The 15,549-nt window shown below is 38.7% G+C and overlaps 1 protein-coding gene across 3 annotated transcripts in view; it reads left to right on the top strand.

Annotated features, from left to right (window-relative positions):
* Positions 1-15,549, top strand: part of LOC101123988 (zinc finger protein 724) — a 45,187-nt gene that overhangs the window by 5,304 nt on the left and 24,334 nt on the right. The window contains exons 2-3 of one of the 3 annotated variants that reach the window (XM_019014865.4): positions 12,903-13,029; positions 13,858-13,953. In XM_019014865.4, the coding sequence (XP_018870410.2) occupies positions 12,903-13,029; positions 13,858-13,953 (223 nt within the window). Of the gene's footprint in view, positions 1-12,902; positions 13,030-13,857; positions 13,962-15,549 lie in introns of those variants that run through there. The other 2 variants (XM_055372332.2, XM_055372331.2) reach the window with 2 other exon arrangements.

The raw sequence follows: 15,549 nt of genomic DNA, 5'->3' as shown, positions 1-15,549 counted from the left end.
AAGACAAATTCAGCTGAGTTTTCTAAGAGGATAAGAAGAAAATGGGCAGAATCTATGTCTGGCTATGTGATAGGTAAGAAAAGAGTGCATCATCTAAGTCATAATGGGATGTGTGTTTCTTTCCATAAACTGTTTCTGGAGCACAAAAAAGATGGAGAATTTTATTAATTATAGCCATTTACCAGGATTACCTACGTGCTTCATCTTTCCCCACCTCTTTTCTTTGTCTTACACATTTCTTTCATTTGACTTTTCCTGGGTTGTATCTTTTATAATATTCCGGTCAACATAACTACAGTGTTTTTCTAAGTACTGTGTATAGCACTATTAAGTTATTGAACTTGAGCAAGTTTATGGGAGTCCTGAATTTTTAAACAGTAGCTCATAATGGGCTCATAATTTAGAAGCATAAATGGGCCCATGGAGTTTGTTACTGGCAACTGTAGTAAGAACAATATTTTGAGACCAAGCCCTGAATCAGCATCTGTGCTGACTCTGGGTGGTGTCAGAATTTAAATGTTAGATAAAGAATTGGTGTTGGAGAGTTGCTTGGTGTTCAGCAAACTCTATAGGTTTTGTGCCAGAATAAAAATACCATAAAAGGTCTAGCCTGGAATAAAACTGAGTGTCTGGGAATGTGAGGCTCTGCTCCTATGTACTGGCTGTCACACTGCCCATTGTTTTCTGATTCCAGGTCTTCTCTTAGAGTGAGAGAGGACTGAAAACTTAGAGGAAAGAATCTCTGATGACAGACCTTCTCTTTCCACAGTTGCCACCACAGGATTCCCACCGACTCACAATCATGCCCGCTAGACACTGATGCATCCACACCCCTCTCAGGACAAGGCACCACCCTCAGGAACTTCACAGCATTTTTGATTTAGCATTTCTTGCAAAAATCCTTCAAAGGTGTCTACGAGTCTCCCGGCATATTCCTGTTCCCCAGACACCGAATCTGCAGCAGCAACCTGTTTTCCCCACCAACTTAGGGTTCTGGACCACTTATTCATAATCTCACGTGCCTGCATGGACCCAGAAATAAATAGCACAAACCAATCTTTCAGTTTACATATTGCACTTACCCCCACCCGTCGAGTTTTTTCCTTTCAACTTTTAATTTTAGTTCAGAGGTACACATGCAGGTTTATTACATAGGTAAGATTGTGTCATGAAAGTTTGATGTAGATTATTTTTTCACCAAGATACTAAGCATAGCACCAAACAGGTATTTTTATTTATTTAATTTAATTTTTTTTTTTTTTTTTTTGAGATGGAGTTTCACTCTTGTTGTCCAGGCTGGAGTGCAATGGTGTGATCTCGGCTCACTGCAGCCTCCGCTTCCTGGGTTCAAGTGATTCTCCTGCATCAGCCTCCCAAGTAGTTGGGATTACAGGTGCCTGCCACCATGCCCGGCTAATTTTTGTATTTTTAGTAGAGACGAGGTTTCACCATGTGGACCAGGCTGGTCTCGAACTCCTGACCTCAGGTGATCTGCCCAACTCAGCCTCCAAAAGTGCTGGTATTACAGGAATGAGCCACTGCGCCCGGCCCAAACAGGTCTTTGTCCTGCCAACCTCAACTAGGCCTGTGTCTGTTTTTCCCCTCTTTGCATCCATGGGTTCTTATTATTTAGCTCTTACTTATAAATGAGATAGTGCATTTGTTTTTCTCTTTCTGCATCAGTTTACCTTTTTTTTTTGAGATGGACTCTTGCTCTGTCACTCAGGCTGGAGTGCAGTGGCGCGATCTCAGCTCACTGCAACCTCTGCCTCCCAGGTTCAAGTGATTCTCCTGCCTCAGCCTCCGAGTAGCTGGGATTACAGGCAAGCCACCACGCCTGGCTAGTTTTTGTATTTTTGGTAGAGACGGCGTTTCACCATGTTGGCCAGGCTGGTCTGGAGCTCCTGACCTCAAGGAAGCTGCCCTCCTTGGCCTCCAAAAGTACTTGGATTACAGGTGTGGGCCACCATGGCTGGCCTTTCTGCATTAGTTGTCTAAGGATAATGGGCTTCAATTTCATCCATGTGACTGCAAATGAAATGATCTTGTTCCTTTTTTATGGTCATACAGTATTCCATGATATTTACATATTATATTTTCTTTCTTTCTTTTTTTTTTTTTTTTTGAGATGGAGTTTTGCTCTTGTTGCCCAGGCTGGAGTGCAATGGCACAATCTTGGCTCACTGCAACTTCCGCCTTCTGAGTTCAAGCTATTCTCCTGCCTCAGCCTCCCTAGTAGCTGAGATTACAGGCATGTGCCACCACACCTGGCTAATTTTGTATTTTTAGTAGAGCTGGGGTTTCATCATGTTGGTCAGGCTGGTCTCAAACTCCTGACCTCAGATGATCCACCCGCTTCAGCCTCCCAAAGTGCTGGGATTACAGGTGTGAGCCACCACGCCTGGCCTGTATTATTATTATTATTATTATTACTTTTTTTTTTTTCAGACGGAGTCTCGCTCTGTCACCCAGGCTGGAGTGCAATGGCGTGATCTTGGCTCACTGCAACCTCTGCCTTCTGGGTTCAAGTGATTCTCCTGCCTCAGCCTCCCAAGTAGCTGGGATTACAGGTACGTGCCACCAAGCCCAGCTAATTTTTGTATTTTTAGTAGAGAGGGGGTTTCACCATGTTGGCCAGGCTGGTCTCAAACTCCTGACCTCGTGATCCACCCGACTCAGCCTCCCAAAGTGCTGGGATTACACGCCACCATGCCCAGCTAATTTTTCTTTTAGTATTTTTTTGTTGAAATTGGGTTTCTTTATGTTGTCCTGACTGGTCTCAAACTCCTGAGCTCAGGCAATCTGCCTGCCTCAGCCTCCCAAAGTTCTGGGATTATAGGCGTCAGTCATCATGCCTGGTCAGTATGGCCATTTTAATGATATTGATCTTCTCTGTCCATGACCATCAAATAGTTTGTATTTGTTTGTGTCATCTCTGACTTCTTTGAGCAGTGTTTTGTAATTGTTGTCGTAGAGATCTTTCACTTCCCTGGTTAGCTGTATTCCTAGATACCTTACTCTTTTTGTGGCATTTTTGAATGTGATTGTGTTTTTGATTTGGCTTTTGGCTTGTATGTTGATGTATAGAGGTGCTACTTGTTTCTGCACCTTTGTTTTGTATTTTGAAACTTTGCAGAAGTTGTCAGTTTATAGAGCATTTCTGCCAAGACTAGGGTTTTCTAGATACTGAATCATGTCATCTGAAAACAGGGATAGTTTGATTTCCTCCCTTCCTGTTTGGGTGCATTTTCTTTCTTTCTCTTGCCTGATTTCTCTAGCCAGGACTTCCAATTCTCTGTTGAATAAGAGCAGTAAGAAAAGGCATCCTTATCTTGTGCCAGTTTTCAGAAGGAATGCTTCCAGCTTGTGTCCATTTAGTATGTTGGCTTTGGATTTGTCATAGATAACTCATTATTTTGAAGTATGTATCTTCAATGCTTAGTTTGTTGAGGGTTTTATGCATGAACAATGTTACATTTTATTGAAAGTTTTTTCTGCATCTATTGAGATAATTTTGTGGTTCTTTAGTTCTGTTTATGTGAATCAGATTTATTGATATTTTTGTATGTTGAACCAACCTTGCATTCCAGCGATAAAGCCTACTTGATTATAGTAGATTAGCTTTTTGATGTGCTGCTGGATTTGGTTTGCCCATATTTTGTTGAGGATTTTTGCAGCAATGTTCATCAAGGATATTAGCCTGAGGTTTTCTTCTTTGTTTTGTCTCTGCCAGGTTTTGGTATCAGAATGATGCTATTATATAATGAGCTGGGGAGAAGTCCCTTCTTAATTTTTTGTAATAGTTTTAAAAGGCATTATATCAGCTTTTCTTTTTATACTTGGTAGAATTCAGCTGTGAACTTTCTGGTCTTGGGTTTTTTTAGTTGGTAGCCTGTGTACTACTAACTTAATTTTGGAGCTTGTTATTGATCTATTTAGGGCTTCAACTTGTTTGGTCTTGAGAGAATTTGTTTGTCTAGAAATTTATCCATTTCCTTTAGATTTTCTAGTTTTTGTGTACAGAGGTATCTATAGTAAATTTCAGTAGCTATTTGTATTTTTGTGGGGTCAGAGGTAATGTCTCTGTAGTCTTTTTTTTGTTGTTGAGATGGAGTCTTGCTCTGTTGCCCAGGTTGGAGTGCACTGGCGTGATCTTGGCTCACTGCAACCTCTCCCTCCGGGGTTTAAGCAATTTTCCTACCTCAGCCTTTCAAGTAGCTGGGATTACAGGCATATGCCGCCACACCTGGCCTAATTTTTGTATTTTTAGTAGAGACAGGGTTTCACCATATTGGTCAGGCTGGTCTTGAACTCCTGACCTCAGGTGATCCACCTGCCTCGGCCTCCCAAAGTGCTGGGATTACAGGCATGAACCACTGTGCTTGGCCTCTGTTGCCATTTTTTTTTTTTTTTTTTAGGTGGAATCCACTCTGTCACCTAGGCTGGAGTGCGGTGGAATGATCTCAGATTACCGCAACCTTCGCCTTCCTGGTTTAAGCAATTATGTGCTTAAATCTGCTGTTTACAAAAGACAGACAAAACCTGGCCTGTTTTAGCATCTACCACTTTCCTTAAATGTTCAGTTCCATTATGTCACATTTAAGCATCAGTGACTCCATTTTGGTTAGGTTTGTCTGTTTGGACCTAGTGCACAAGCTCAGTCCAGAATAATGTCTTCCAATAAAAATTGTCTCCTTTTTTGGTCAGAGTGCGACCAAAACTCTAGGCCTTAGTGCCATTCTGTTTTCATCCTTTTTAGGTTTTGTCCTTATCTTTTTTTTTTTTTTTTTTTTGACAGAGTCTCGCTCTGTTGCCCAGGCAACCTCCACCTCCTGTGTTCAAGTAATTGGCTTGCCTCAGCCTCCCAGGTAGCTGGGACTACAGGCATGCACCACCTCGCCTGGGTAATTTTTGTATTTTTAGTACAGAGGGGGTTTCACCATGTTGACCAGGCTGGTTGGTCTCAAACTCCTGACTTCAGGTGATCCACCTTCCTTGGCCTTCCAAAGTGCTAGGATTACAGGCATGAGTCACGGCACCTGGCCCCCTGTTGTCATTTTTAATTGTGCTTATTTGGATCTTCTATTCTTTCTTTGCTAATCTTGCTAGTGGTTTATCTTCTTAATTTTTTTCAAAGATTTAACTCCTGGATTACTTGATATTTTCTATGACTTTTCATTTCTAAATCTCCTTCAGTTCAGATCTAATTTTGGTTATTTCTTGTCTTCTGCTAGCTTGGGAATTGGTTTTCTCTTGCTGTATTTATTGATTGAAACAGTCTCACTGCGTTGCCTAGCCTGGAGTACAATGGAACAATCTTGGCTCGCTGCAACCTCTGTCTCCTGGGTTCAAGGGATTCTCCTGCCTCAGCCTCCCGAGTAGCTGAGATTACAGGCGAGTGCCCCCATGACTGGCTAATTTTTGTATTTTTAGTAGAGATAGGGTTTTACCGCCCAGGCTGGTCTTGAACCCAAGTTATTCACCTTCCTCGGCCTCCCAAAGTGTTGGGATTACAGGACTGAGCCACCATACCCGGCCTCATTCATTTATTTATGATTTTAGGTATTTAAATTGATTTCTAAGTTTTTGATGTGAGTAGTTAGTGCTATAAATTTCCTTCTTAACACTGCCTTGGCTGTGTTGTAGCGATTCTGGTTTGTGTATCTTTGTTCTTCTTATTTGTTTCAAAGAACTTATTGATTTCTGCTTAATTTTATTATTTACCCAAAAGTCATTCAGGTGAAGGTTTTTAAATTTCCATGTAATTGGATAATTTGAAGTGGTTTTCTTTGTATTGAATTATATCTTTACCAAGCTGTGGCCTAAGTGTGTGTTTGGTATGACTTTGGGAAAATTGAATTTGCTGAGGATTGTTTTATTTCTGATTGTGTGGTCAATTTTAGAGTATGTGACATGTGGTGATGAGAAGAATGTATACTATGTTGATTTCAGTTGGACAGTTCTATAGATGCCAGTTAGGACTATTTGGTCAAATGTTGAGTTTGGGTCCTGATATCTTTGTTAATTTTTTTGCTTCAATGATGTAATAGTGTCTGTGGGGTGTTGTAGTCTCCCACTATTATTGTGTCAGAATCCAACTCTCTTCATAGGTCTCTAAGAACTTGCTTTATTCATATGCACTCATGGATTTTTTTAGAACACCTTTCTCTCTTCTGCTTTTTTCTTTAGTGTGCCCAAGGCTACTCCTTAGATGCCTGAACCTACAGTCTGCTGAAATTCAGATGTCCAAGAGATCAAGAACTTGTCCAGAGATTTAGCTGTTTTTGTTTTTTGAGATGGAGTCTCACTCTGACGCCCAGGCTGGAGTGCAGTGGCACGATCTCGGCTCACTGCAACCTCTGCCTCCTGGGTTCAAGTGATTCTCCTGCCTCAGCCTCCCAAGTAGCTGGGATTACAGGTGCATGCCACCACGCCCGGCTAATTTTTTATTTTTAGTAGAGACAGGGTTTCACCATGATGGCCAGGCTGGTCTCCTGACCTCAAGTGATTTAACCACCTCTGCCTCATAGAGTGCAGAGATTACAGGCATGAGCTACCATGCCTGGTTGAGATTTGGCTTTTATAGGAGAAAACATAAATTAGAAATAAGAGTCTTTATTTTCTTACCTTATAAAAAGGGAGGATATTTTGTTCATCTCTCTTTATTGAAGCATTTTGATTATATGTAGATATTCTCTGCTTTTTTGAAATACACGTAAATCATATTTACAGCTAAAGAAACGTTTTGTCATTCTTTCAGACTCAGGATTGTCTTTATCTAGGACCTCAGAACCATTGCAGTGTTTTTGCTTTGGCAAAGGTTTTTTTGTTTTTTGTTTTTTGAGGCGGAGTCTCGCTTCCAGGCTGGAGTGCAATGGCGTGATCTGGGCTCCTTGCAAGCTCTGCCTCCCGGGTTCACGCCATTCTCCTGCCTCAGCCTCCCAACTAGCTGGTACTACAGGCGCCCGCAACCACATGTGGCTAATTTTTTGTATTTTTAGTAGAGATGGGGTTTCACTGTGTTAGCCAGGATGGTCTCCATCTCCTGACCTCGTGATCCGCCCACCTCGGCCTCCCAAAGTGCTGGGATTACAAGGTTTTGTTGTTGTTGTTGTTGTTTTCAGTCTCTTAAAGTAGATACAGATTTGTCTAGATTAAAGCTCATTTTAAGAGCACACAAAAAGTGGAGCACAAAGATAGGATTAAACTTAGCAATACAGAATGATAAAGACTAAAAGATGCAGAGGAAGTTTCTTTGACAAAAAACTGGTTATCCAGTGTAATTATCCAATATTTGCAGGCTGAAGTACTTACACTGCAAAAGAAAGAACAGTTCAGTGTATAAACTCAACAGTGGAGTCTGTGGTTATGCTTTGGTTCCTATTTACTGCTTCAAAACAATTAGCATGGTTATGTGTAGTGTTTGTAGACAACTTGCATTTGTGTGAATTATACAGTATTTTCTTTTTTTTTTTTTTAAGACGGGGTCTTGCTCTGTTGCCCATGCTGGAGTGCAGTGGCGTGATCTCGGCTGAGTAGCTGGGATTACGGGCATGAGCCACTGCGCCCGACCTAAATTATACGGTATTTTCTACAATATTATGAATATAAGACCACAATATTTATTTTGGATGAATGTCTTAGTCATTTTAATATTAGTCATACTTTTGAAATATAAAGTATTATAACTAAATTATGGTTACAGAAAATTTTTTTAAATTCTACATTATTACTAGTACATTAAAATTATTTATGCTTAGATATTTACATCTAATATCCAAAAAAATTCACTACAAAATTGTTACAGTAGATATTAGCCTGACATGCATATTAATTTACCCAATAGATATAGGTGAGCATGATTTCAGTATCTTTTATTTTACTAAACTCGAATACTGCTATTACAGTACAAATAAACGTGATGGGCGATGTGACCATGCAAGAAATATAATAGCTTTTAAGTTAGCTGTGTTGTAAGCTCAAATATATTTTACTAAATAAACAAAGTCAGATTCTGATTCTTCATCAAAAAGTGTTGGTGAAGGCTGGGTGCGGTGGCTCACCTCTGTAATCCCAGCACTTTGGGAGGCCAAGGTGGACAGATCACTTGAGGTCAGGAGTTTGAGACCAGCCTGGCTAATATGGTGAAACCCTGTCTCTACTAAAAATACAAAAATTAGCGGGGGGTGGTGGTGGGTGCCTGTAATTCTAGCTACTCAGGAGACTGAGGAAGGAGAATCGCTTAAACTTGGAAGGTGGAGATTGCAGTGAGCTAAGGTCACGCCACTGCACTCCAGCATATGTGAGAGAGCAAGACTCTGTCTCAAAAAAAATAAAAATAAAAAGGAGCTGTTGGAAATTGTCAGATGTTTTCCAATATAAATCCTCCATTTAATGGCTAGGAGACAAGAGAGCAGCAGAGATAAACGAGAAGCTTTATAAAATTTTGCTGAGAATATGTCCCCTTTCTTCATAATGCTCATGCTTCTCATGCTGAGAGTAGCTGTGCAGTTTGGGTGTTTAGAGAGACGTTTATTTTAGGGGAACATTTTCTGGCCAACATGATCAATCTTATATCTAATCTGAGTATTTTTTTAAGATGCTCTTCTTTTTTACTTAGTATAATTTTACTAAGATGAAGAGCGATTTTTCTCTCCAATGCTTTGGGTGTCTGTTTCAGAAGCTCTATTACTATCCCATGGTGTCGTGAATGAGTTGGGCTGTCACAGGGAGAACTCTTAGAGGTATCTCTATGTGGACTGATGCTGAAAATCCAGCAGTATTTTTTTCATGTCACTATTATAAATAGAAACTGAAGCTGAAACACTGCTCCCATTCCCATTATCATGAAGGTGCAGTTTCAGCCAGGAGGGCTGGCTCAGGCTTCATTACCTGATGTGGGACTGGAGTGCTGCTCTGGCAGTTGGGGTTCGTGTAAGATGTGAGCTGCCAGCTATGAGCCCTGTGGTAGGAGTCAAGAAAGGACACTGGCTATCAGGAAAGGGCAAGCAGAGTCTAGTGCTCAGGGAGTACAGAGCCATTGATTGCTTAAAATGTAAATAGCCAAAAAGATAACTCCCTAAGTTGCAAAATTACCTCCTGTCATGAGGATGTGAAAAGTTAATTTTGTCATTGATTATAACCAATTAGCATACACGGATCACCTCCCCCATTACCAGGTGAATTTAGGATGAACCATGTATTACATGGTGCTGTAAATTCTTTTACTTGTGGACTAATTATGGGAGTGTCTTTTTGTCTTTGCAATCTCTTAAGAAGATTGACTGTGATGCATGTCACATTCTGGTTTAATTGTGTAATGAAACAGTTTACTTTCTGTTCTATCATTTTGGAGTTTCTCTAGGGCTGGAGAAATTTTTTCTTTTAATTATATTTTCCAAACACTGTCTAGAATTACTAGACGTGATATGAACACATATGGTTCCAGCCAAACTTTACTCTAGAGGGGCCTTTTCCTCTCAGGCTTCCAGTCACTTCAGATTTCTACAAACTTCACAGGGTAGCAATCAGCTATTTTACCTCTTATTTCGGTCTGGCCCCACATTGAAGTCTGGCCTCACAGAACTGATTGGAAGTTTTGACTAGTGAGTCTGTTACATGTTTAGAGCTGGTGCTCACAATTTTCTGAAACCCAAAAGTAGATAAAATTGGAAAAATAAAGTATATATTTTAGCATCTTAATTTTTAAATTTTCTATTAAACCAGTGCTTGCAGAGACATTTAGCAACTTGTTTTCTATTCCTGCAGATCCAGTAGTTGCTCCACAAGTCACAAACAAGTAAATATGAACACAATAAAAATTTCTTTAAACTACATTAAATTCGTCCTTTCTGTATCCCTCTCATCTGTCTATATTTAGTGTTCTATACATTTTTTTAAAAAAACCAAGGACAGAGAAACAGAAGATGAAATAAAAATGATAAGCCTTAATCTAAATCCTGGGAATTATTAAACAGCTGTGCTGACTCCCAGTTTGTTATGAGAATTAAATCACATAATGTGTTATTCCAAGCACAGTGCTCTGTAACATACTCTTGAGCACATAGTACCTGCTTTATAAACATTTCAATAGTACATGTTGTTTTCCAAGTGCAGACTTATTCAGGCATTGCTACTTTCTGTTGCCTCTGTAAACTTTAAAGAACCAGCAAAGAATATGATACTTAAAGATGGAGATTTGTTGTCTTCATTTGTGCTGGAAGTATTTGTGTTGTGACAAGAGTGCTGAGTGTAAGGGACTCTGTACTGTGCCTGCTTCTCTAACCAATTCTAATGATGAGCCTAGAAGAAGCAACATCAGCATTGACAGGGGACTTATTTAAAACACACATTCATGAACCCTTTGAAAACCTGCAGAATCAAAATACATAGGGAAGGTCCAAAGTTACCAAGTGATTTATAAGCTTATTAAATATTACAAGGCAGCTGGGCGTGGTGGCTTATGCCTGTAATCCCAGCACTTTGGGAGACCGAGGTGGGTGGATCACCTGATGTCAGGAGTTCCAGAGCAGCCTGTCCAACATGGTAAAATCCCGTCTCTACTAAAAGTACAAAAATTAGCTGGGCATGGTGGCAGATGCCTGTAATCTCAGCTACTTGGGAGGCTGAGGCTGGAGAATCTCTTTAACCCAGGAGGTGGAGGTTGCGGTGAGCAGAGATTGTGCCATTGCACTCCAGCCTGGATGACAAGAGCAAAACACCATCTAAAAAAAAAAAAATGGCAAGGCAATGCTTAGCTAAATGGTTATCAGCTGGACTTCTATTAGGTTGGTGGAAAATTTAATTGACGTTTTTGCCATTCTAAGTGACTTGGATTACTTAGGTGTAGGCACTCAAATTACATGGCTAATTATTAGAAATCCCTTTACTTGTGCCTTCTTCACAGGTTTTGTTTATTGTTTTGTGTGGACACATTTATGTTGTTTTAATTAAGTGCCTCATGTGACTCTAAGGTAAGGCCAGAATCAACTATGAGGGGTTCAAGATACATTCATGAGAGTTAAGTTTTACTTTTCCACTGAAGGATGGTCACAGGGCCTGTTCTGTTTGGGTTTGGTAAAGACAGGGCAGCGTGGCCCATATTTCCATTATTGTAGCAGAAATTGCTGGTGTCTGTGGTGGGGAGGGTACCTAAGGACAGGAAAGGAGAAACTTCTATTTTTCTCTTCATTGTTTCTGAATCTTTTCTGAAGATTCACCCAGAAATGGGTGGACTTTTTCTGAGGGTCTTGGTCCTTCTGCCTGTGGGTGTGGTTATAGCATGTAAACAGGTGGCATTTTCTCAAGATGCCGGTGTAATTTGTCCAGAAAATCTCATCTGAAAATAAATCCAAGAGAAGGAGGAGATAGAGGAAAAAGTGGCATTTTTTTTTTTTTCAGCTAAACGTGTCTTGGATCAAGAGCTGTATCCACCCTGCCTCCGGAATGCTGTGTGTTTAGTACTTGCAAACCTTGACTTCTATACTTGTGTTTTTTTCTCCCTAATGAGTTTGTTTTAACTACTTTTTAAAATTCTTATGATAATCAAGAAAAATATTTCTTTCCTATATACCAGAGCCTTCTCTAAATTTTTTACATTTTGGCTTTTTATATGCCTTGCAAAATTATCACCATTAATTTATGATCTGCAGTATTAAAAGTGTTCTTTTTTGGCTGTTGAACTTAGAAAAGTGTGGATACTCAAGATTACTATTGGGGAAAAGCTGGGATCCTTAGTAAAGATGGAGAACATGTAATGTTGAAGTTCCTTTTGTGTTTGCTATTAGCCCTATGCAGAACAGAATTAAGAAAATGCTTATTTAAACAGGATGGCATTTATTACCCAGAAAGTTCTGAAAAAAATTATCAGGAGATACCTGTTCTCTAGGGTGCTAAAGAAAGACTACTTAAAATCACTATTAAACATTACAGAACATAGAAGATACAGGTATCTTGAATAGAAGATTCCTGTATCTTAAGATATCCTGTATCAAGATAGAAGATACCTGTATCTTGAACTTTGCATAAAACTGATGTTTCCATATGGTTGAATTTAGACTGTAATTTACTTATTGGGAACAATATTCCAGCAGTGATGCTGTGTGTCCTTCTGTGTGTTTTAGCACACCGTAAAAATTTGTCCTAGTGCAGTTGATGCTAATGATTCACTTGGTTAAAGAGCTGTCTGACAGATTTTTTCACTATACAGTTAATTATTTTTTCTTCATTATTAAGTATCTTTGTGCAGCTGATTTGTATAAATTATCAAATGTAATCTGACAGCTGCTCTTCTTTCTTAGGGTTTCTTTGCATATATCTGTTTTTGGAAAATGAAGGCTGTCATCTCTCTCTTATAGGCCATAAAAACGGGGAAAAAAACAGGTTATTTCACTTATTGGATGTTTGATAAAATATTTTTCTTTGGGGCAAAATCATTGGCATTACTTGTGAGCTTATTAAAAATTCAGCAACTCAGACTTTATTCCAGATCTTCTGCAAAAAAAAAAAAAGCATAACAAGATTTCCAGTTTATTGTACACATTAAAATTTGAGATGTACCTTGTAACTCAACATGTCTTTCGTCTCAACAGAACTCATTCTTTATAGTGTGAATATAGCACTCCAGAATGTACATGCCTGTGTTCATGTCCTTAATTTTACATTTTATTATCCAGAAAAGTATCATATATAAATTGATGTTGTGGATCTTATTCTAGTCTTTTCTCAGAGTTAGAGAGTACATCAGAGAATATTTCTGTCTTTAAAATTACTTCATTTGGATAATTTCATTCACTTTTATAAGTCAGAACGAGTACTCCTTAGTCTTTCATTTCAACTTGAATCAAATTAAAAATTTTGCCCATGGCCACTTCATAAATATTATGTGTGTGTGTACTTTTCAGGGACCATTGACATTTATGGATGTGGCCATAGAATTCTCTGTGGAGGAGTGGCAATGCCTGGACACTGCACAGCAGAATTTATATAGGAATGTGATGTTAGAGAACTACAGAAACCTGGTCTTCCTGGGTGAGAATAACTTCAATACACAATTCCTAATCTACCCTAAATATTTCGTTTGTTTTTTGGTAGGATGTTTTTTGGTAATTGATCTTTGCATAAATGAGTATCAGATCTCTATTTCTAAGAAAATCTTGGGGGCCAAGCGCGGTGGCTTATGCCTGTAATCCTAGCACTTTGGGTGGCCAAGGCAGGTGGATCACCTGAGGTCAGGAGTTCAAGACCAGCCTGGCCAACATGGTGAAACCCCATCTCTACTTAAAAAAATACAAAAATTAGCCAGGTGTAGTGGTGCACGCCTGTAGTCCCAGCTACTTGGGAGGCTGAGGCAGGAGAATCACTTGAACCCGGGAGGTGGAGGTTGCAGTGAGCCGAGATCGTACCACTGCACTCCAGCCTGGGTGGCAGAGTGAGACTCCATCTCAAAAAAAAAAAAAACAAAAAAACAAAAAAAAAAAAGGAGAGAAAGAAAATCTTGGGGATTTGTCAATGTAGAAAAAAAAAATTCAAGATGTTTCATTGTGATCTGGACTTTTTATATTCCTGAGCTGATCTGTATCCTTCACTCTAAATTAGTGGTAATTCCAGAAATTTAGTGGCATAAAATATTGTTTTCTATACCTTAAAATCTAATTGTCATCTCCAGTTTTTGATTCAGTAGTACTAATAGTAAAATTAAGGACCTACAAATTTAAAATAATGTCTAAATATTTAGAAATTTGTTTTAAATTAGTATTTTGTAATTAATTTAGTATTCTATTAATTACACCCTTTTTACTGAGCACATTATTTGAAGAATATGAGCAACATTCATGTTATTTATTTTTAATAAAACAGGTATTGCTGTCTCTAAGCCAGACCTGATCACCTGTCTGGAGCAAGGCAAAGAGCCCTGGAATATGGAGAGACATGAGATGGTGGCCAAACACCCAGGTAGGTGAGAGTGAATATGACAGATGACACAGATGAGAGGTCCAAATGTCAAGGAGAAAGTCAGTTTTTGAAATACGATTTGGGGCCAGGTGCGGTGGCTCATGCCTGTAATCCCAGCACTTGGAGAGGCCAAGGCAGGCAGATTACCTAAGGTTGGGTGTTTGAGACCAGCCTGACCAACATGGAGAAACCCCGTCTTTACTAAAAATACAAAATTAGCTGGGTGTGGTGGCGCATGCCTGTAGTCCCAGCTACTTGGGAAGCTAAGGCAGGAGAATCGCTTGAACCTGGGAGGCAGAGGTTGTGGTGAGCTGAGATCACGCCATTGCACTGCAGCCTGGGCAACAAGAGCGAAACTCCGTCTCAGATAAATAAATAAATAAACGAATAAAAATAAGAAATACAATTTGGGAGTTGTGCTCCAAGGAAAATAGTTTCTGGGAAAATAAAATAGTTTATTTTATTTTTTCTCTTACATAGGGGTATCTTTTGTCTTATCCTTCTAACTTTTCTAAGGAATATACTTTCCCTTCCGTTATCTTTCTTCAAGTTTTCAGTGAGAACCAAAGTCCCCTTTTTGGCATATACAAGACTACAAAATCTGCTTTTTAATGTTTTGGCGGACACATAAATATCTGTGAAATTTTAAGAAACTCTATGTTAAACTATTAAGTTTTCTTTCTACATCATGTCTGAAATATGTGAGAGTAGTGGTTTCTGTTTCATTTTTTTTGTTCATTTTTTCTGCACATTCCTTCCTGTTTTTATTACTATAGTCTTGAAATATAGTTTGAAATTATAAAGTATGTTGTCCTCATCCTTTGTTCTTTTTCCTCAAGATTGCTTTCATTATTCAGAGTTTATTGAAGTTTCAAGTAAATTTTATGATTGTGTTTTTCATTACTATGAAAACAAGTACCACTGGAATTTTGATAGGGAGTTTATTAAATCTGTAGATCACTTTGGATAATATGGCACTTTAACAATATTTATTCTTTCAATCCATACACACAAAATATTTTAAAATTTGCGTCTTTTCTAATTTCCTCCATTGATACATCATTTATTGTAAAGGCTTTTTAGATGCTTGGTTAAATTTGTTCTAAGAAATTTATTATTTTAATGCTATTGTCAATAAGATTGTTTTCCTCCTTTATTTTATCAGATAGTTTAAGTTTATGGAACCGTATCTTATAAATGTATGTTAATTTTATATTTTGCTAATTTACTGAGTATATTAATTAGTTTAGACCTGTTTAAATGTACTGTGTATGATTTTTTATATATGAGATTATATGATCTACAAACAGCAACTTTTTACCTATTTGTCTTAAATTTTAATGGCTTTTTAAAAGTTGTTCTAATTATTCTGCTACATACTTCCAGTGCTATTTTAAAATAGAAGCATTGACACTGGGCACAATATAGTTTTGCACTGGTGTCTGTGAATTTCAAGAAACAAACACCTCTTCAAGTTTTTATAAACTGGTTTCAGGAGGTAAAAGATCTTTTGTTGGGCACCCAGGATAATGGGATGCCCTATGGGTTTGTAATGAAGAGGGGTTGTAGGTTGCTCACAAGGCTGCTATGTCTGCA

This window comes from Gorilla gorilla, chromosome 20 (assembly GCF_029281585.2).
Source record: "Gorilla gorilla gorilla isolate KB3781 chromosome 20, NHGRI_mGorGor1-v2.1_pri, whole genome shotgun sequence".
Classification (NCBI taxonomy): domain Eukaryota; kingdom Metazoa; phylum Chordata; class Mammalia; order Primates; family Hominidae; genus Gorilla; species Gorilla gorilla.
This window is presented reverse-complemented; position numbering and strand designations above follow the sequence as displayed.